Genomic DNA, 22,841 nt, shown 5'->3' with positions numbered 1-22,841 from the left:
TAGCAGAATATGAAATCGATGGCTTCAGGAGGGTAATACGGAACGCCGTGCTGGATCCCAACGGGCTCGTATCACTAGCAGTCGAGATGACAGGCATCTTATCCGCATGGCTGTACCGTCTCGTGCAGCAACGTCTCTGTCCCTGAGTCAACAGATGGGGACGTTTGCAAGACAACAATCATCTGCACGAACAGTTCGACGACGTTTGCAGCAGCATGGACTATCAGCTCGGAGACCATGGCTGCGGTTACCCTTGACGCTGCATCACAGACAGGAGCGCCTGCGATTGTGTACTCAACGACGAACCTGGGTGCACGAATGGCAAAAGATCATTTTTTCGGATGAATCCAGGTTCTGTTTACAGCATCATGATGGTCGCATCCGTGTTTGGCGACATCGCGGTGAACGCACATTGGAAGCGTGTATTCGTCATCTCCATACTGGCGTATCACCCGGCGTGATGGTATGGGGTGCCATTGGTAATACGTCTCGGTCACCTCTTGTTCCCATTGACGGCACGTTGAACAGTGGACGTTACATTTCAGATGTGTTACGACCCGTGGCGCTACCCTTCATTCGGTCCTTACATTTCAGCAGGATAATGCACGACCGCATGTTGCAGGTCCTGTACGGGCCTTTCTGGATACACAAAATGTTCGACTGCTGCCCTGGCCAGCACATTTTCCAGATCTCTCATCCATTGAAAACGTCTGGTCAATGGTGGCCGAGCAACTGGCTCGTTACAATAAGCCAGTCACTACTCTTGATGAACTGTGGTATCGTGTTGAAGCTGCATGGGCAGCTGTACCTGTACACGCCATGCAAGCTCTGTTTGACTCAATGCCCAGTCGTATCAAGGCCGTTATTACGGCCAGAGGTGGTTGTTCTGGGTACTGATTTCTCAGGATCTATGCTCCCAAACTGCGTGAAAATGTAATCACATGTCAGTTGTAGTATAATATATTTGTCCAATGAATACCCATTTATCATCTGCATTTGTTCTTGGTGAAGCAATTTTAATGGCCAGTAGTGTATGAAGAGCAGTGCTTGTTTGGAGTGATTCCAACAACACGCTTCAAAAAAGAACTTCAAAAAATCTGCCGAAACAACAGACAGAATGGGCCCGACGACTCTGAGGGGGGACACCCGGTATTTATGCAAGGGTCGTCAGGCCACGCGTTTAACATCTGCATTTCTTCTTGGTGTAGCAATTTTTTAATGGCCAGTAGTGCATGCATATTGTTATCCCATAAATTTTGCCAGCTCAGTGTATGTGCAGTACGTGAAATTTGTTTATGTTCATCAGCCAACTACCAGCCAAGCACCAATCATCGGTTCGCTGCAGGTCTTTCTGCATTCCGCGTCTGTCTTACCGTTGCAACCTACCTGTAGACAACACCACAGACTGTCGGCATCCTCATGGATCGTTTGTATGTGTGTTATAAACAGTCACACTCCTACAACATTAATTACGGCTACTGACGAAATAACTACGTAGCAGTCTATTTCGTTCCGTTGAGAATAATGAGGTTGAGTTCTGTCTGCTGGATCCCGGCACAAGCTTGGTACGATACTCGGTGTACTTGTAACGAATGCTTCCTGAAGTAAAGGAACACGGCGTCAACCTGGGTGCCTTAGATCTCCTGGACGAACACAGCGACTTGAGTTTCGCAAGATCTTTGTTCACAGACTCCTTCTTGACTTATAGAGGACAATTTCGTTCTCCAAAAAACCTCGTAATGCGTGGACAAAAAATATTTTTCATAGTTTTATAACACACTAACAGCAGTGATGTTCCTTAAGCCTGTAAATACGTGGATCTCTCCAGCGATCCTTCTTGGAAACAGGAATGACCTACGCTTTCTTTTTCAATAGACAGGTAGCCCGTGACTGTGCCACAAATTGCCGCTAGAAGGGAAGTAAGTGTCCTCGTGTGATCTCTGTAGAATGTCAGAAGTGTCTCATCTTGTGCAGGCTCCTATCTGCTGTTGAGGTTCTAAAGCCATTGAAGGCATTTGCAAGCGTTTCCACGCTGATTGGTTCTGCGTCTTGTTTCCCAAGATTGTGATAGTTAAATGTTACGTACGAGCTGAGAGGTACAACAAATACCATGAGAGGTCACCATCACACAGTCACAACCACTCACCAGGCACCTCTCCAGTGCGTGCAGCAGCCTCCACATGGCGCACACGATATGGATCTCTTTCCGCTTCCGCGCTACGTCCTTTAGCAAATGATATATGTCCGCTGACAATGTGGACATTTGCCAAAGAGAACGCTGTCAACTGCGGGCTACGTTGCCTCTACCTTGTTCTGGTGCATAAGCCAATTCTTCCGCCGACAGATATGAAACACGACGCGTCATTGACACTCTGGCGGTTCCGAAACTTTAGCTAGACCATTCTGCTGATTGCCTGCATCCAGCTTAGTACAATTGTTTGAAGACTACATTCCACCTAGTGCATGGATAATAGGACAATCGAAAATGTCTACAGCATTACTATTATTTATTGTGATAACATCACAGGCAGCAACTGATTGCACAGCTATTTAGATTTCATTGTCTTTGGTTTAGGACATCAAGTGACAACTATAGGGGAAAGCGTCCATAAATGATACAAACTGGTAAAATGACGTACCACGTGTTTCTTCTTCCTGCCACAAGAGGTAGCACTTTTTGGCACAAGGTTATGTTCTGGTGTTGACGACACGGTTACATTAGAAATGGCGTAGGCCGTTTACTTATACGCTAATGTGTTATCTGAAGAATTCGTGCGCATCGGGTTTTAAAAGTTGTAACAATTGTTCTTCTGTGGCATACTACACCTGGATAATTAGATTTATTATCTTATGTCCACGAAGTTAGCATGGTTTCAGAAAGCATCGCTCTTACGAAACTTAGCTTGCCCTTTTCTCACATGATATACTGCGAAATATGGATGAAGGGCAACAGGCACTTGCATATTTCTAGATTTGTGGAAAGCGCTTGACATGGTGCTCCATTGCAGGCTGTTACGCATATGGAATAGGTTCACAGATATGAGGGTGTCGAAGACTTCTTAAATTATAGAATCCAGTATGTTGTCGACGATGGCGAGTGTTGATCGGAGACAAGAGTGTCATCAGGAGTGCCCTAGGTAAGTGTGACAGGACCGTTATTATCCTATATACACTCCTGGAAATGGAAAAAAGAACACATTGACACCAGTGTGTCAGACCCACCATACTTGCTCCGGACACTGCGAGAGGGCTGTACAAGCAATGATCACACGCACGGCACAGCGGACACACCAGGAACCGCGGTGTTGGCCGTCGAATGGCGCTAGCTGCGCAGCATTTGTGCACCGCCGCCGTCAGTGTCAGCCAGTTTGCCGTGGCATACGGAGCTCCATCGCAGTCTTTAACACTGGTAGCATGCCGCGACAGCGTGGACGTGAACCGTATGTGCAGTTGACGGACTTTGAGCGAGGGCGTATAGTGGGCATGCGGGAGGCCGGGTGGACGTACCGCCAAATTGCTCAACACGTGGGGCGTGAGGTCTCCACAGTACATCGATGTTGTCGCCAGTGGTCGGCGGAAGGTGCACGTGCCCGTCGACCTGGGACCGGACCGCAGCGACGCACGGATGCACGCCAAGACCGTAGGATCCTACGCAGTGCCGTAGGGGACCGCACCGCCACTTCCCAGCAAATTAGGGACACTGTTGCTCCTGGGGTATCGGCGAGGACCATTCGCAACCGTCTCCATGAAGCTGGGCTACGGTCCCGCACACCGTTAGGCCGTCTTCCGCTCACGCCCCAACATCGTGCAGCCCGCCTCCAGTGGTGTCGCGACAGGCGTGAATGGAGGGACGAATCGAGACTTGTCGTCTTCAGCGATGAGAGTCGCTTCTGCCTTGGTGCCAATGTTGGTCGTATGCGTGTTTGGCGCCGTGCAGGTGAGCGCCACAATCAGGACTGCATACGACCGAGGCACACAGGGCCAACACCCGGCATCATGGTGTGGGGAGCGATCTCCTACACTGGCCGTACACCACTGGTGATCGTCGAGGGGACACTGAATAGTGCACGGTACATCCAAACCGTCATCGAACCCATCGTTCTACCATTCCTAGACCGGCAAGGGAACTTGCTGTTCCAACAGGACAATGCACGTCCGCATGTATCCCGTGCCACCAAACGTGCTCTAGAAGGTGTAAGTCAACTACCCTGGCCAGCAAGATCTCCGGATCTGTCCCCCATTGAGCATGTTTGGGACTGGATGAAGCGTCGTCTCACGCGGTCTGCACGTCCAGCACGAACACTGGTCCAACTGAGGCGCCAGGTGGAAATGGCATGGCAAGCCGTTCCACAGGACTACATCCAGCATCTCTACGATCGTCTCCATGGGAGAATAGCAGCCTGCATTGCTGCGAAAGGTGGATATACACTGTACTAGTGCCGACATTGTGCATGCTCTGTTGCCTGTGTCTACGTGCCTGTGGTTCTGTCAGTGTGATCATGTGATGTATCTGACCCCAGGAATGTGTCAATAAAGTTTCCCCTTCCTGGGACAATGAATTCACGGTGTTCTTATTTCAATTTCCAGGAGTGTATATACATAAATGATTTAGCTGACCGGGTGGGGACCGCCATTCATTTCCATTTACGGTAATATAACACATAGGTCATTATTATAATAACTATTTCAGTAATAATAGTTGGAAATTATAAGAGAATCGCTAAACACGAGTTATACGATTCAGAGAACTTGCGGAAGGCTATTGATGCTGTTAATAACAAACAAATAGACTGGCAGAGTGCCTCAAAAATGTTCGGTGTTCCTCAAGCTACTTAAGCAGAAGAGTACGTGACAAGAAAAAGCAAATTAGGGAGTTGATAAAGGTTTAGGTCAGTTCCAACAAACGCTTCTAACAAACCTAGAAATTAAGCTATTACAACACAATAAAGGTTATGTATCCAAGCCAGTTGAACTTATACACATCAAAAAAAGTTTTGCATCACTGCTGGTTCCCAGAACTCCTGAAGACAAACGTTGACTGTGGATATTGTATCACAGACACAGTCCCTTTGACTGTTCAGAGACGTCACTAAACCCGCCCAAAGATGTACACAACATCAGCAGTGCCTATTAGAAGGAGGGGATCCGACAGCCGATACTTTCCAGTTATTCCACCAGGAGGGAGCTACATGGCTCTTGTTGTCTGTATTTCAACCACACCTAGACGGTCAATACCGCGGTTCGATCGCGTCCGCATAGTTAAATTGTGCCAGGAAGGGCTCTCAATAAGGGAAGTGTCCAGGTGTCTCGAAGAGAACCAAAGCGATGTTGTTCGGACATGGAGGGAATACAGAGAGACAGAAACTGCCGATGACATGCCTCGTTCAGGCCGCCCAAGGGCAACCACTGCAGTGGCTGACCGCTACCAACGGATTATGGATCGGAGGAACCCTGACAGCAACGCCACCGTGTTGAATAATTCTTTTCGTGCAGCCACATGCGCAATAGGCTGCATGATGCGCATCTTCACTCCCAACGTCCATCTTTGCAACCACGACACCATGCGGTTCGGTATAGATGGGCCGAACAACATGCCGACTGGACCGCTCAGGATTGGCATCACGTTCTCTTTACCGATGAGTGTTACATATGCCTTCAACCAGGCAATCGTCGGAGACGTGGTTGGAGGAAACCCGGTCAGGCTGAACGCTAGACACACTGTCTAGCGAGTGCTGCAAGGTGGAAATTCCCTGGTGTTTTGGGATAGCGTTATATTGGGCCGACGTACGCCGCTAATGGTCATGTAAGGCGCTGTAACGGTTGTACGATACGTGAATGCCATCCTCTGACCGATAGTGCAACCATATCGTCTTCATGGACCACAATTCGCACCCCCATGGTGCACATCTTGTGAATGACTTCCTTCAGAATAAAGACATCGCTCGACTAGAGTGGCCAGCATTTTCTCAAGACATGAACCCTATAGAACATGCCTGGGATAGATTGAAAAGGGCTGTTTAAGGACGACGTGATCCACCAACCACTCTGTGGGATCTACGACGAATCGCCGTTGAGGAGTGGTACAATGTGGATCAACAGTGCCTTGATGAACTAGTGAGTAGCATACCACGACGAATATAGGCATGCATCAATGCAAGAGCACGTGTACGGCATATTAGAGGTACCGGTGTGTGCAAGAATCTGGACCACCTCTTCTGAATTTCACGCTGTATGGTGGTACAACACGCAATGTGTGGTTTCCATGAGCAATAAGAACGGTGGAAATGATGTTGCTCTCTACTCCAGTTTTCTGTACAGGTTCCGGAACTCTCGGAATCGAGGTGATGCAAAACTTTTTTTGATGTGTGTATACTGAATGATACAAGAAAACTGGCATTTGAGTAAGACAAGAGAAAAGACATTGGGAGTCGTGTCAGCAAGTGGACATTGATGGCAAGTAAGTACCTATTTAATTTAACTAAATAAACGATAAGCACTTAATACCCTACCAATAATTCGGCAAACCTCTCTTTCGTCATGTTCACATGTGACGTTTGCAAATATATGTGAATCTGTATAGAAGATATAGGAGTATGTCATTTCGCCCAACGAAACTTACGACAGGATACTGAGTAAGCCCTCTAATAATACGTAGTGGTAATCCTATAAGGTATAATGTATAGTTTCCTTGTGTATTTAATAGTTCTTAATGTTAACTTACAAAAAATAAACCTCGTAATTCAAATATTGTGACCACGGTAGAATTTGTTCTTTGTGATACGTGGTTTTAGGTCGCCTTCCCTACCGAAGTTAAGTTCTGTATTGTAACATACTGTTATCTTGATAAATGTTACTGTTTACATCTTACTTTGTTGTTTCATTTCCGTTACCGTGGCGCCATGTCAAAAAAAGTGTTTAATTAGTAAGCGGTCAATTAGCCACCTTTATAAAGAATTATAGCAGTATTACACTTTCCTCCTACCATGGATGTTTGGTGTAAATTAATAGCAGCGTTGAGTCACAACATACGCAACACTAATTTTTTTGGAAATTCCTTCAGTTTAAGGAGATCCATTTGACCGCTACTTTGCAGTCGTCGACTGATAATAAATTTTAATTTTAATCACAACCTTAAAATTCCAGAGGAATCATGGTTTTCATCTTTAACAAGATCATTATTGGCCTGCAATCGAAAGTAAAGAAGTTAATTGGCAAATGTAGTAACTTGTAGACCCGACAGTAAACTACTTTCGTTCTTTCATCCATTAAATGTTGGAGGATAGAACATGTTTATGTTAAAAATTTATCCAGTATCACTGTTGCAGACCGTCTCGGGATTTGGAGTGATGTCATTATTTACTTAGCGGCTTCTGTACGGCTTAGAAATTGAAAGAGAAATTTGAAAACACGTTACATATGATACATCTTTCTACAATTAAAATATTCTGTGCAGTAGACAAGTACAAACATTTTCTGTTTACTTTTAAGGGGAACCTTGTTATCAGTAATCAAATGGTTCAAATGGCTCTGAGTACTATGGGACTTAGCAGCTGAGGTCATCAGTCCCCTAGAACTTAGTATTACTTAAACCTAACTAACCTAAGGACATCACACACATCCATTCCCGAGGCAGGATTCGAACCTGCGACCGTAGCGATCGCGCGGTTCCAGACTGAAGCGCCTAGAACCGCTCGGCCACACCAGCCGGCTATCAGTAATCCTTTTCGCATTACATGACAGATGATCAGTACGTTTGCAAACGTAACCCATGCTTGAAATAATTATCATGTAGACTTTCAGAATGCTTATTGCAGAGCCGATGGGATGCATAAAATCTAGGAGACACAACAACCACTAAAAATCTCTAAAGCAATGATGTGAAACATGTCTGCTTAAAAACAAAAATAAATTTCAACAGCAAAAACGAGTGCAGTAATAATTATTCTTATCTACAATTTTTTTTTTTTTTTTTTTTTTTTGGTCATCAGTCTACTGACTGGTTTGATGGGGCCCGCCACGAATTCCTTTCCTGTGCTAACCTCTTCATCTCGGAGTAGCACTTGCAACCTACGTCCTCAATTATTTGCTTGACGTATTCCAATCTCTGTCTTCCTCTACAGTTTTTGCCCTCTACAGCTCCTTCTAGTACCATGGAAGTCATTCCCTCATGTCTTAGCATCATCCTGTCCCTTCTCCTCATCCTTCTCCTTACAATATAAACAACATTTAAATGGCTCTGAGCACTATGGGACTTAACAGCTGAGGTCATCAGTCCCCTAGAACTTAGAACTACTTAAACCTAACTAACCTAAGGACAGCACACACATTTATGCCCGAGGCAGGATTCGAACCTGCAACCGTAGCGGTCGCGCGGTTCCAGACTGAAGCGCCTAGAACCGTCGGCCACCCCGGCCGGCTTAAACAACTTTAAAGTAGCCAATGAGGAGTAATGGTTACAAATATTGACAAAATGATTAACTACTTTACTGTACTCTACAGATGTCAATCAAATGGAAAAGGATGCAAGATCCTCGCAACGAAGTGATGCAACTGACACTTACCCTTAACGGCGGCCAGGCAACATGGTTCGACAGGAGTTTTCTCGCCCATTGGTGGCGGTGTCTTTCCGTTGGCGACGTCCGGCGCGCAGTGTATTACGGTGATGTCTGGCGTCATTTTACCCAACTCTCCGTTCGGCATGCTGATAGGCTGTAGCTGAAGTGGTGGAGCGCCGGGAAGACGTCTTCGGTCTGCTTTCCGGAAAAGCGCCTATCACAATTTGCAAGGAAACTAATTAGGCGCTGTATCTGTGGAACATTTCAGCTCGTTTTTGTTTATCGTATTTTTTTCTTTTACGCCTGCATGCTATGAATTTTGGAATAACGATTGGAGTCGATGATCAAGTACGTCAGGGAAAAATGTTAAGATACGTGCGTATACTAGTAATTCATCCTTTGTTTCTAAATTCCTTCTGTTTGAAACAAATATCGATTACTATGGAAGTACAGCCATTTTGAAAATGTACTTGCCACAGTGAGTTTAAGCTGTCAGTTGAGTGAAATTTTCTGAAGCTTCAGAAACACAAAGAAATCTGAACGCGGTGAAGCAATACTGCTGCGATTTTCACGTACAACAGGATGATTATTTGTTGGTTTTGTTAGCTATTATTTCTTCACAGGCGTCTCGGAGTTCCAGCCTAAAAGTTAATGTAATAATGGTTCAAACATTTGAAATGACTAGTGAATTACCACACGGCAGGCCCACACGATTTGTATAATATATTCACCAGGCAAGCACGCTGCTCCTTGTTGTTAGTAGAACCCGCGCACTTAAGCCATCCAGTTTGTACTGTCAGTTTGAAACTTCGGGATAGATGAGTTAACGCATCACACTCCTGTTCTTGACGACCACTCCTTCACTGATATTGCTGGACGATGAGTATCCTGGAACAAGAGAAAAATGGATTGCCTTAGAAAATGTGTTGACGAGCGGCGTGTGTGGGTTGTTAAATGTAAAGGAACACAAGGTCATGCCACACACGAGGTGAGGAAATGCTGTAGTCTCTCTCAACACGGTTAGTGAGTCGCTACTGGAGTAATCACATCTTACGACCACCTGTGAGTAGCAGTAAGTGGAGACATGAAACAGAACGTTCTCATAGATTAACATCCAAGTGGAGAGAACGCTATGCTACTGTTTCCTGGTTGGATATAGTGAAACTGCAATTGGTCAGTGACTGAAATAGCTTATAAAACAATGGTACGCTGCACTGAATCTACACAAGGAAGCTAGCGCAAATGACTCTCAACCTTGTTAGAATTGCAGGAGAGAGTAGTATAACTGCTAAAAATATCGGCTGACAGGCACTAGGAGAAAAATCTCACATACGTGACCGATACATACCTAGAAAACTCCAATATAGGTTTTCTGAAGGGAATGCACATTCAGTTCACCAATATAACTGTCCTTTACTAAAGGTGCAGATATAATAAAACTAACAACAAGTCACAAAGGACACATGAGCGATCATTACGATCATTCTTGCCAATTCCACTCACCTATGTCAGGGAATGCAACCTTAAAATACGGTACAGCAAGAAGTAACCTCTTCCAGCTAATTCGGAGAGTCTATAAACAGATATACAGTGGAAATTTGTCAATAGTTTTGTTAAATGACACGAAGATCTTTACGAGAAAATAAATGCATCAGTCTTTTGAGAGGATTCTTGTGGCTGCTGTAATACACCAACGGGACCCAGAGTGGTTGTGTCAATACAGTTTGAGGACTACCATGTGCAGAATTGGAGTTCAGTTCAGTACAGCGAAACTGTTTGCAGTGTCTGCTGCACGACAACGCTAATTGAAGAAATCCTCAGTTTAAATCATGGTTAGGGGGATGTCTTACCGATCTTAACGTTCCATGGATGGACTTCCACCACCAAAAGTATCACTTGTCTTAACTTCACGAGGCACTGAATACAAGTTGGTACATAACACCGGGCATTCACGCATAGTGCGGTTACCAGTAACACAACGTCACCGTTCTCCTGCTTTCGCTAGGCGCTGAATGTTATTGAAAATTTATTCCACTTGCGAATACCTTGCCAGCTGAGTATTCTGAACACGCCCCGTAACAAAAACATGGGTGAAAAAAGAATTAAAAAGTGATTTCATGTCTTTTGCCATAACCTGTTCATTCGGCGCCAATTGTTTTCCAGCTACAAGCTGTTTTAGATACGGGAATAAAAAGCTGGTGAATAGGTTGGATGCTCAAAAGCATCTGATACTTCAAATTTCCCTGTTTTCCTGTTGTCAGAGGAGCTCTCGTTATCCCGATGAAAGATGATTTTTCCTTCCTTGTGCTATACAGGCCAAGTGTAGCTCTTCACCCACTATGTCCGCAAGACTCACATAATACTTCCCAGTAATTTCTTAGGCTATGTAAGGTAGTTTAACACAAAATTTCGTTCACCCCCCAAATTACACTTGTTGTAACCACTCCGACATTTTAAATAGTTTTCACCTTTTTGTGCAGGACCACGGCATTCTGCCCACAGCTTTCAGTACTGTTTCGTTCCTTGCCTCAAATGGGTGACACAAAATCAGTTCGATTCTTTTTATGTCCACAATCGCGTTTGGTCAGCAATCAATAAAGTCAATAGAATCTTTTACAAATTATTCTCATATTTAAATTTTCAGTTAAAATGTGCCAAACTACTTCTGATATTTTTATGATTTCACCTACTTCATACATATCTTATTCCCTCTGTTCTGAAAGCCCTTAAAACTTTCATCAGTAGATGCGAAGTTGGATTGTGCTTCAAGTAGATCATCTTCCACTAAACTTGTGCACGTTCGAATTCAGTCCTTCACCTTTTACATGTTGAAAATGCGGCGCGGTTCTCATAAACCTTCCAGTCCAAACAAAATACTATATGACGGCACAGTATTCAGTTCGCCTGAATGAAAATCGCACAAATAAACTGAAATATTCGTGCAAAAATCTCAAAAACTGTTCTCCGGCCACAACTTAGGCTTGCTTTCTGGGACACCTAGTCAAAGTTAACAATAGACTACAGTTGGAGAGGAAATGAAAATTCTGCTGTTCACGGTTCTCAAATGGTACATAACAAGTAAACTTAGCATATTATGTTAAACGGCAGACAGAGCTACACCTGAAATCTTTTAAAAGAATACGTAAGTTTCTGTGGATGCACCTGTGTGAAAAACTTTGTCATGCAACATGTTCGGAAGGTTTGGCTCTTATGAACAAAACTGTTAGCTCTACCTTTACAAACCTATATCATGAAGCTCTACTAACAGTGATGGTGGACTATAGTGTAAGTTATGGGAGCATAGAAAGGAGAGACTGTCTGTGCTAGGGATGCAGTGTGCTACTCTATTGCATTGATCAGACGCATTTGATACTTCAGCTGGTGCATTGCAAATTATCTTTGGCGTTCTGTCTCTTGATCTCCTTAACATCGAAATAACAGCCATCTACTGGATCAATAAAACAAGGCAACATAGAGTAAATGAAATAATTGGGATTCGAGAAGTCTACGGCATCTCCATCACAGAGCTTCTCATGTACTTATGGCAAGAAAGGCAGGGATTCTCCGCTACTGAAAAATGGACACATTATTCATTCCAGAATATCAGGAAGGGACTCCGAATGATTCGCACTGAACAAACAGCTAGTCTTGTTCGCTATTTGACAGAACATGCTCCACACACAGAACATTTATGAAGACTCAAAAGAATGCAGCAACTCGGCTGCAGTTGAGGAGCACTACGTACGGCTGAAACATTCTACGGGAGCGTCCAGTTTATTTGTAAGCCAGTCAGTAGCTTCAGAGGACGTTTCTTTATAAGATATTCCACGAGGCGCCGAAATTTAGCATCTTGTGTGTAATAGGTGTAATTCTCTGACATACAGCCAAAAGAGAGCACGATGTACAGCTAACAAGTGCCCGAGACAGAAGGATATGACGTTTTATATCAACAGAAGGATGAAAATACCTAGATGAAGCGGAATAGGTCCAATCAATCATCGACTTGTCTCTGGACTCGAAGCTGATTTGTCCGGTGATCCGAAGTCGCTTTCGACAGGGAAACTGGATCTCTAATACCCAACCTACCATATCGATGGTGAAATGGGAAATACCCAACTCCACCGTTCTTATGGATCCACGAGATTCCTGAAGCTAATGCGAAAAGGAAACTCTGCATAGAGTACCCTATCTAGTAGGGGTAGTTAATAATACTTAAAAAGTGCCGTAGTAACGATCACCTCCTCCACAATTCCATTGACATTGAGAATTTCTTTCTTTTCTTTGCTCGTTACTATTCCTTTCTCCATTTGCTCTTCCAGTCTCACTGTTTATTATTATTATTACATATTTTTCTTTTATAATATTATATGTATGGTAGTTTCAGGGGGTAAATTAGTAATAGAAAATTTAGTGCTTAGATTTCTTAGAGGAAACAAGAGAGAATAGTGCCGGAACGATTATGAGACAGCAGAGAATAAGATCTCAACACTGTAATGGGAGCTTTAACAACCAAGAGAAATTTATATGTAGAGTTCGTTTGAGAAAAATTACGTACAGGTATACAGTCCCAGTAAGTTATGATGACGGACTATTAATAAAGATGAATAGATGAATAAATATATATCAACCACGTTAAAAAGCTTTCCCCTGGCGTAGAAATTTTCAACTTGGCGTCGGACAGCGTGACAGTGCAGAATGTTACAGAAAGTTGCTGTTTATCTCCAAGTACTTTATTACCAGCAAACCGCTGTTTATCGCAAGGTACCCTATTACCAGTGGTAGTAAAAGAGCCATTAGCTTGCAAGCACCTGTGTTACTCGGCCAGCATGATTCATCGTTACACGTGTCAACCGCAGGGAAACACAGTGATACGTCGCGCAGACTGCTCATTTACTATGTAATACGCTTCCACCATGTCGCTCTATCAAAAACTGGAACTCTCCTTACAGCCTGCTCCGCTTTATAAGTCATAGCTGATCTGTCATGATTCTTTTGCGTGAAATTATACAAATCTTTTTAGGCTTTCAGAATGCTCATCCACGCGCCAGACGGACGGCCGTATCGGGAGGTTCATGTTCAGACACGATGAGTGATTCTATTCGACGGAGAATCTCATTCATGTCACTCATCTTCTTCCATTCAAGGTCAATGTTCCTGAACATTCTTTGGCATAACTGAGTATTCTCAACAGCTTCTTTCAGTTGTCACTGTGAGAAATTGAACATAAACACTGCACGGAAAAGAGTCCAAATACGTCACTAGTGGAACACTTGCAAAAACAAATAGCAGCCATTGTTACATAGGAGAGTATGTCTGTTGCTGCGCCACTTACATTTATGCTTAAATTAACCAATCTCACTCAACAACACTTTAAGGGTGTATCTTTATGAATGGCTAAATACACCAATGGCTAAATACACGAACACCAACGCGAGCTTAACAGCGAGATGGTCTACCTTTGTAACTCATCGACTCTGAGAGGCATAGATCCGACAGGTCGCTGGTAGTTTTCCGGAGTTATGTGCCACCAGACGTCCACGCAGAGATTATGCTATTTCACACATTACGCGTCAGTGGTTTCTGGACGCGGATCTGACTCCTATGTCTTCCATAGGGCTCAACCAGGCGATGTTTGTGACAATGAAGAAAAGAAGGTTATCCTCAATAATATTCACGTAGTATACAACTGCCACGGCGCCTTTGATTACCAAGACATGTGCCAAGGCAGCCCAGGTATCACCCACAGTACAATATTTCTCGTACAAGCCTGTGTCAGTGGCGCGGTGCACGTTTCGAGCAGTCATCCGCCTGGGTGACTGCATATCCGGAAACAACCATCGACCTGCAGTAACAAGCAGCGTGACTGTTCCGACTTCGTGCTACGTTCCCATTGATCCACGATCCAATCTCGATATCCGTCGCCCATTGCAATCGCAACTGACGATGTCGTTGGGTTATCGTAGACACATCAAAAAAAGTTTTGCATCAGCCCGATTCCCAGAACTCTTGAAGATAGACGTTGACTGTGGATATTGCATTCCCCTTTGAATGTTCAGAGATGTCACTAAAATCACCCAAAGATGTAAACACCGTTGTGCCGTGTGCTCCTGCGATTTGATTGTTCCGGTGTAGTGTGTTCGATCTCTTTCGATTCGCTTTGCGGTGCGCGGGTTGGTGTGCCCTCTGGGATTCTGTGCGGGAAGCCGAGAGGGAGTCTCGGGCGGAGAGAGAGAGAGAGAGAGAGAGAGAGAGAGAGAGAGAGAGAGACGAGCGGGCCTGGGCGGAGCGACGCCAATAGATCGCGTAAGTCGCGTCGGCAAGTGGTGTGGGTGTGGCAGCTGCATTGGGGCCGGCCGAGCAGCGGAACTGGAGGTGCTGCAGTGATCCGCTGTCGTTCGTTCTGTTTACGAGTTCAACCTTCCTCACGCTGTGGCTACGGGCTGGTGTTATTCTGGCCATTACCTTATTAGCGGCATTTGGTTAATATTGTTAAAGGTGAGCTGTTAGTTTGGTGCATCTTCATCTGGTGGAGTTACAGCCAGACTTCTTTCTGTCGTATTCTGGCTTGCGCTGCTGAGCGGTGAGTGTTCCCACGTCGCGTGTCGAAATACTGACTTGTGCCCTGGTTGATCTACGTATGAATTGGAGTGCCTATGTGGATGTGTTTGCTTAAATTATTGATGCATTGTTTCACAATTTCATTACTTGAGTGTCTTTAAATTGCATTTCAGTTCGTTACTGAACTTATGTCAGTTAAGGGACGCCCAAATTATCGCGCTAGTCAAGTAAAGTTTAAGTCTACTGTGACACCACTGTTTACCTCTTAGCCTACGACTATTCATGGATTTCAGTGGTAAAATTCAAATGGAGGCACTGTCTTGTTAACTTGTCTGAACTGAATGTGCTTGCCTTGTAAAACAGTTCATTGCTGATTGTGAGTAGTTTAATCAGTGGTAGGGCACTCGTTATTCTGGACCAGACTGTAATTGGCATTAATTGCATTGTCTTGGTAAATCGGTGTGCTACGTAAGATTATAACGCAAGCGCCATTGTGGGTAATATTTACCATTTAACTATATGAGTTGGGTCTGTGAATCATTGTGGCACACAAGGTCACGTAAGACAGTGCTGTAGCGCGCAGATATTGCTATGCGTCTGTGATATTATTTCCTGTAAGCCATTGTGCCCATTAGGTTACGTAAGGCTTAAATACAGTGACCAGTTTGGTAATTTTCTGTGTTTCGTAATAACATTTTACAAGCATTACAATTTTGGGAAAGGTTTAAATCACATATTTGCAGATTGTTTGATGTTAGATAACTTGTTGATGATTCCTGTTAAATCAGCCGATGTACATTTAAATTGAACAAGTTATATGTCAATATATTTTGTTACCAGTACATTGCGTGACTTTTCTTGCGCAATAAATTAAAATTTATATTCTATCCTCAATTTGTTGCTCAGCCTTCCACTCCAGCAGCCCCTGTATCCTGCTCTCAAGGCTATCAACCATCCATGAGCAGCGGGTATTACATGGAGGGTGTCCCACAGCCGATCAGTTCCAGCCATTCCACCAGGAAGGAGGTACACGGCTCGTATTGTCTGTAGTTCAACCACGCCTAGACGGTCAATATCGCGATTCGATCGCGTCCGCATTGTTGCTTTGTGCACAGGAAAGGTTCTCAACAAGGGAAGTGTCCAGACATCTCGGAGTGAACCAAAGCGATGTTGTTCGGACATGGAGGAGAGACAGGAACCGTCGATCAAATGTCTCGCTCAGGCCGCCCAAGGGCTACTACTGCAGTGGATGACCGCTACGTACGGATTATGGCTAGGAGGAACTCTGATAGAAACGCCACAATGTTGAATAATGCTTTTCGTGTAACCACAGGACGTCGTGTTACGACTCAAACTGTGTGCAATAGGCTGCATGATGCGCAACTTCAGTCCCAACGTTCATGGCCAGGTCCACCTTTGCAACCACAACACCATGCGGCGCGGTACAGATGGGCCCAACAACATGCCGATTGGACCGCTCAGAATTGGCATCACGTTCTCTTCACCGATGAGTGTCACCTATGCCTTCAACCAGACAATCGTCGGTAACGTGTTTGAAGGCAACTCGGTCAGGCTGAACGCCTCAGAGACACTGTCCAGCGAGTGCAGCCAGGTGGAGGTTCCCTGTTGTTTTGGGGTGGCATTATGTGGGGCCGGAGTATACCGCTGGTGGTTATGGAAGGCGCCGAAACGGCTGTACGATACGTGATTGCCATCCTCCGACCGATAGTGTACCATATCTGCAGCATATTGCCGAGGCATTCGTCTTCATGGACGACTATAGCGCCCCCATCGTGCACAGCTTGTGAATGACTTCCTTCAGGATAACGACATCGCTCGACTAGAGTGGCCAGCATGTTATCCAGACATGAACGCTATAGAACATGCCTGGGATAGATTGTAAAGAGCTGTTTATGGACGATGTAACCCCACAACCACTGATTGATCTACGCTGAATCGTCGCTTAGGAGTGGGACTATCTGGACCAACAGTGCGTTGATGATCTCGTGGATAGTATGCCATGACGAATACAGGCATGAATCAATGCAAGATGACGTGCTACTGGGTATTAGAGGTACCGGTCTGTACTGCAATCTAGACAACCACCTCTGAAGGTCTCGCCGTATGGTGGTACAACATGCAATGTGTGGTTTTCATGAGCAATAAAAAGGGCGGAAATGATGTTTATGTTTATCTCAATTTCCTGTACAGGCTCCGGAACTCTCGGAACCGAGTTGGTGTAAACTTTCTTTTGATGTGTGGAGAAACACTTAGGCGTCGCCAACTACAGAGCCGCATGTTCAATAATGGTCGCTGAACGGTGTGTTCTGAAACACTTGTGTCTGTACGAGCTTTGCAGTCTGTCCTCAGATCCAGAGATCGCTACTTGTCCGGCTTCACAGAGCGGGAAAGCCTCCGACCACTACGCCCGCCACGTCCAATACTTAATCGTTCGCCATAGATGCTCACGACAGCAGTACGAGAACAGCAGACCACCTTCACCGTTTTAGAAATGTTCGTTCCCAGGCACCGGGCCATAACTATCTGCCGTTTGTCAGAGTCTCTCATGCCAGTGAATTTCCCCATTTACGACCTTTATCGTAGGTGGACCGATTCCCCATTCGTCTCTGCACCGCCTACACAAGTTCCTTAAGCCGTCGTCATACGGGCTGTGCATTAGAACGTCAACGTTACGCGTGTCTGTTTCCTGGCGTCATAGCGTGGAAAACAGCGCGTTGAGGAGACTTTCCGAAAGCGTAGAGCAATAGCAAGCACGGCAGATATTTTGAACGTGCGTTAGAAAGTAGACCAATGAGGTGTAAGGATGCCACCTACGACACATGCACCCCATCTCTTTCCAGTACAGGGTGCGCAGACGCCATATTTTGTGAGTTTTATATTATAAATTATTTCCTAATATGTAACCCTTTCCAAGGTACCAGCAAATTGATCTCTCGAAAACCCAGCTTTATTGGTACGATTTGTTGTGATAAAATGACGGAAAACGTCGTATTGGTGCTTAAAGAAATTCCGAATTGTAACTTGCGTGTTATAAGGCGAAAAAACACGAAGGTCCATCAAAAACACATCTTCTTGGTACGATTTATTTTAACTAAATGTCAGTTAATAACATTAATAACATATCTGCGATTGAAGCCTTCAGAACATAGTAACATACTAGATAAGGTCGTCTGTTACAGAAATTACGCGTAGAGTAATAAATAGCGACACAGAGTTAGAAAGTGATTCATAATGTATTGGAGGTTCGCGTCACACCTCATCCACAGGTTATGGGGCTTTCTTAATAGTTTAATACAAGTGTATTCCATACTATTCGATGATATACAAATATAGAGGGTGTAGGCAAAATAATGCGAACAGTGGAAGTAACGAGATGGTTGTGTTTGACGGTCAACAACGCAAGTAAGGTACGTGTCGCACTGAACTGTGCGTGTTCAGTACGGACTAGGCCTCAGTGCAGGTTGTTTACGAGTAGTGCACACTTCGTATTTGCATTCAGAGACCAAGGTCGACATGCAATGAAAGACCTAACAGAGTTCTAAAGAGGGCACATTGTGGGGGCCCGATTAGGTGGAGCTTCGTTAACCAAGACAGCCAACTTATTCACTGTTTCAAGAGCAACTGTTTTAAAAGTGATGACAGTCTACACAAAACATGGAAATATATCATCCTTAAAGGCAATAGTGGGCACAAATAAAAACTAAATGGCGGAGATCGTCGTACGCTAACACGAATTGTGTCAAAACAACAGAAAAATACGGCTGCTAAAGTGACTGCAGAGGTCAATAGCCATCTTAGAGACCCCGTATCTATCGATGCTGTCCGCCGAGAACTCCATAAAGCGAATATTCATGGGCGAGCTGCTATACCGAAACCATCAGTCACGACAATCAACACAAAGAAGCGTAAAACATGGTGTCAGGAGTATATACTCTGGACGGCTGATCAGTGGAAACATGTCATATGGTCCGACGAGTCAACTTCTTCGTTATTTCCATCAGACCGGGTGTACCTCTGGAGAACGCCAAAAGACGCCTACAATCCTGATTGCTCGACTTCAACAGTTAAGCATGAAGGTGGAAATGTGATGGTGTGGGCAGCCAAATCATGGTATTCTGCTGGTCCCATCATTACTCTCAAAGGCCAAGTTACAGCCGACGATTATGTGAAAATTTTTGGTGATCATGTGCACCCCATGATTCAAATGTTGTTCCCCAACAATGATGCCATATTTCAGGACGATAATGCATCCATTCACACAGCCGGGACAGACTGGAGCATGCAACTGAACTGCAGCATCTTCCCTGGCCAGCACAGTCCCCCGGACTTGAACATTATAGAACCCTTGTGGGCGGTATTGGAGAGAGACTCCGGAGCAGATTTCCGCCTCTCTCGTCACTACAGTAGTTAGATGAAGCTCTGATCGAAGAGTGGCATAACATTCCACTCGAGACTATGCAATCATCATATGCCAGTATTCCAAGAAGAATAGCAGCTGTAATAAGCCAACGGCTTATTAAATAACCGTTCCCAAATAAGTACAGATTTTCACATTACTTTACCTACCCATTATAAGTGCGCTGTCACTCAGGTGTTCGATCGGCTTTATCTACTAGACAGCTTGCACTGCTTGCAGTAACATACACTATTGGCCATTAAAATTGCTATACCAAGAAGAAATGCAGATGATAAGCGGGTATTCATTGAACAAATATACTAAAACTAACATGTGATTACATTTTCACGCAATTTGGGTGCAAAGATCCTGAGAAATCAGTACCCAGAACAACCACCTCTGGCCGTAATAACGGCCTTGATACGCCTGGGCACTGAGTCAAACAGAGCTTGGATGGCGTGTACAGGTACAGCTGCCCATGCAGCTTCAACACGATACCACAATTCATCAAGCCTAGTGACTGGCGTTTTGTGACGAGCCACTTGCTCGGCCACCACTGACCAGACGTTTTCAATTGGTGAGAGATCTGGAGAATGTGCTGGCCAGGGCAGCACTCGAACATTTTCTGTATCCAGAAACATGCGGTCGTGCATTATCCAGTTGAAGTGTAGCGTTTCGCAGGGATCGAAAGGAAGGTAGGGCCACGGATCGTAACACATCTGAAATGTAACGTCCACTGTTCAAAGTGCCGTCAATGCGAACAAGAGGTGACCGAGAGATATAACCAATGGCACCCCATACCATCACGTCGGGTGATACGCAAATATGGCGATGACGAATACACGCTTCCAATGTGCGTTCACCGCGATGTCACCTAACACGGATGCGACCATCATGATGCTGTAAACAGAACCTGGATTCATCCGAAAAAATGATCTTTTGCCATTCGTGCACCCAGGTTCGTCGTTGAGTGCACCATCGCTGGCGCTCCTGTCTGTGATGCAGCGTCAAGGGTAACCGCAGCCATGGTCTCCGAGCTGATAGTCCATGCTGCTGCAAACGACGTCGAACTGTTCGTGCAGATGGTTGTTGTCTTGCAAACGTCCCCATCTATTGACTCAGGGATCGCGACGTGGCTGCACGATCCGTTACAGCCATGCGGATAAGATGCCTGTCATCTCGACTGCTAGTGAGATGAGGCCGTTGGGATCCAGCATGGCGTTCCGTATTATTCTCCTGAACCCACCGATTCCATATTCTGCTAACAGTCATTGAATCTCGACCAACGCGAGCAGCAATGTCGCGATACCATAAACCGCAATCGCGATAGGCTACAATCCGACATTTATCAAAGTCGGAAACGTGATGGTACGCATTTCTCCTCCTTACACGAGGCATCACAACAACGTTTCACCAGGCAACGGCGGTCAACTGCTGTTTGTGTATGAGAAATCGGTTGGAAACTTTCCTCATGTCAGCACGTTGTAGGTGTCGCCACCGTCGCCAACCTTGTGTAAATGCTCTGAAAACCTAATCATTTGCATATCATAGCATCTTCTTCCTGTCGGTTAAATTTCGCGTCTGTAACACGTCATCTTCGTTGTGTAGCAATTTTAATGGCCTGCAGTGTATTTTGCAATGTCTTGTTTACTGTTATTTTTGTCATGTTCTAAAAATTCTGTTACCGAATAGAAACAAAATGGAGAATGTGAAATAGTTTTTATCTTACGTAAAAGGCTATTGTATATTTGTATCGCAAAAGCTGTAATGGAACTTTTATAGTCTGATATCCTTACTGATTGTACATGGAACTTTCCTTTCTCCCTTAGACCGCGTTCATGGATATTGAACAACGTAAATGGCATATGGAACAGAGAGCAAATGTGTGTTTTAAGAGAGCTAACGTAGGAGTTTTTCTCCCGTCCATTTTCTAAACACACTATCTGATCTGCGAGCCAGGTATAGCGGATATGCTACGGTTGAATATGCCACGTTGAGACACGCGCGGCGTATACACAAACCGCATCGTTTCTGTGCGTTCAGCACCACGCTGAACTCTGTACGCTTGACGCTGTCCTTTGAACTCACGGTCCGTGTGGAGACGTCTTTACCGTGTCGCCTGACTGCAGCTACACCAGGCGGCGGTAGGTAGCTACTTAAAGAGTGATGGTAACGAGGAAAACCAAGTCATCCGAGCTGAGACCTCCCAGGAGATTAAACCTGTCTGGCGGACCGGGACTCGGGCACGAAACCTCTGCCTCCTACGGGTAAATGCTTTACTGACTGAGCACGAATCACGATCCACATACACACTTCACTCTGCAGGTATCTCTCACCTGGTACCTGTGGAAGTATTGCTGTGAGGCCGGATCTTGTCTGATGCCCACATTGCTCGGTTGGTAGAGCTAGGGCCGGCCACGGTGGTCTAGCGGTTCTGGCGCTGCAGTCCGGAACCGCGGGACTGCTACGGCCGCAGGTTCGAATCCTGCCTCGGGCATGGGTGTGTGTGATGTCCTTAGGTTAGTTAGGTTTAAGTAGTTCTAAGTTCTAGGGGACTTATGACCTAAGATGTTGAGTCCCATAGTGCTCAGAGCCATTTGAACCATTTTTTGGTAGAGCTAGGGATGCCAACTTTCAGGAAACTACGGGCTGGACAACTACACGAGCATATGGAAAGAGGGAAATGCTAATAGTTTACTACAAATACTAAAGTAATACAACCAATTTGTCGTACCTACAATTGCTAAACACATCAATATTTAGTGTGAACACAAAAATAAAATGTATGAATTTGCCACTTAAACATTAAATGAATTTTTAAAAGAATATTTATAGGCAATATAATACGGGGTGTTCAAAAAGCATGTGCGCAGTGCCGTATGATTGTTAGCCGCGCATGCCCTATGCCGCAGTGAATATATTGAAATGAAAATCAATGAAATACAAGTTATTAATTTATTGAATATTCATTTTTACTTACAAATTTTCACATTAAATGTTGAAAGTGTCCCACCTGTTGTTGAATACACAATTCAATTAGTATAATCATGTTTCCAAACACTAAATGTAACATTTCTTCTCTAACAGAAGCAGTGAAAGTGGATATTGCAGTTTTCAATTCATCGATGGACTTTGGGCGGATTTTATAGTTGCTTTCGCTGCACCCCAGAAGAAAAAGTCAGCTGGTGTTAGGTCAGGCGAACGTGGAGGCCAAAGTAACTGTGAAATTATCCGATCACCAAAAACATCAGCAAGCAGTGACATGCTAACGCGAGCTGTATACGCGTTTGCGCCATCTTGTTGAAAATAAG

General features: G+C 44.7%; 1 protein-coding gene across 1 annotated transcript in view; it reads right to left on the bottom strand.

Annotated features, from left to right (window-relative positions):
• The window catches only part of LOC126100736 (aquaporin AQPAe.a-like), a 346,657-nt gene that overhangs the window by 54,476 nt on the left and 269,340 nt on the right, over nt 1-22,841 (bottom strand). The window contains exon 3 of the mRNA XM_049911358.1: nt 8,562-8,769. Coding sequence (XP_049767315.1) covers nt 8,562-8,700 — 139 coding nt within the window. The 5' untranslated portion in view covers nt 8,701-8,769. The remainder of the gene's footprint in view (nt 1-8,561; nt 8,770-22,841) is intronic.

The sequence above is a fragment of the Schistocerca cancellata genome, chromosome 9, assembly GCF_023864275.1.
Source record: "Schistocerca cancellata isolate TAMUIC-IGC-003103 chromosome 9, iqSchCanc2.1, whole genome shotgun sequence".
Lineage (NCBI taxonomy): Eukaryota > Metazoa > Arthropoda > Insecta > Orthoptera > Acrididae > Schistocerca > Schistocerca cancellata.
The sequence above is the reverse complement of the archived record's forward strand: the minus strand, read 5'-3'. Positions and strand labels throughout refer to the sequence as shown.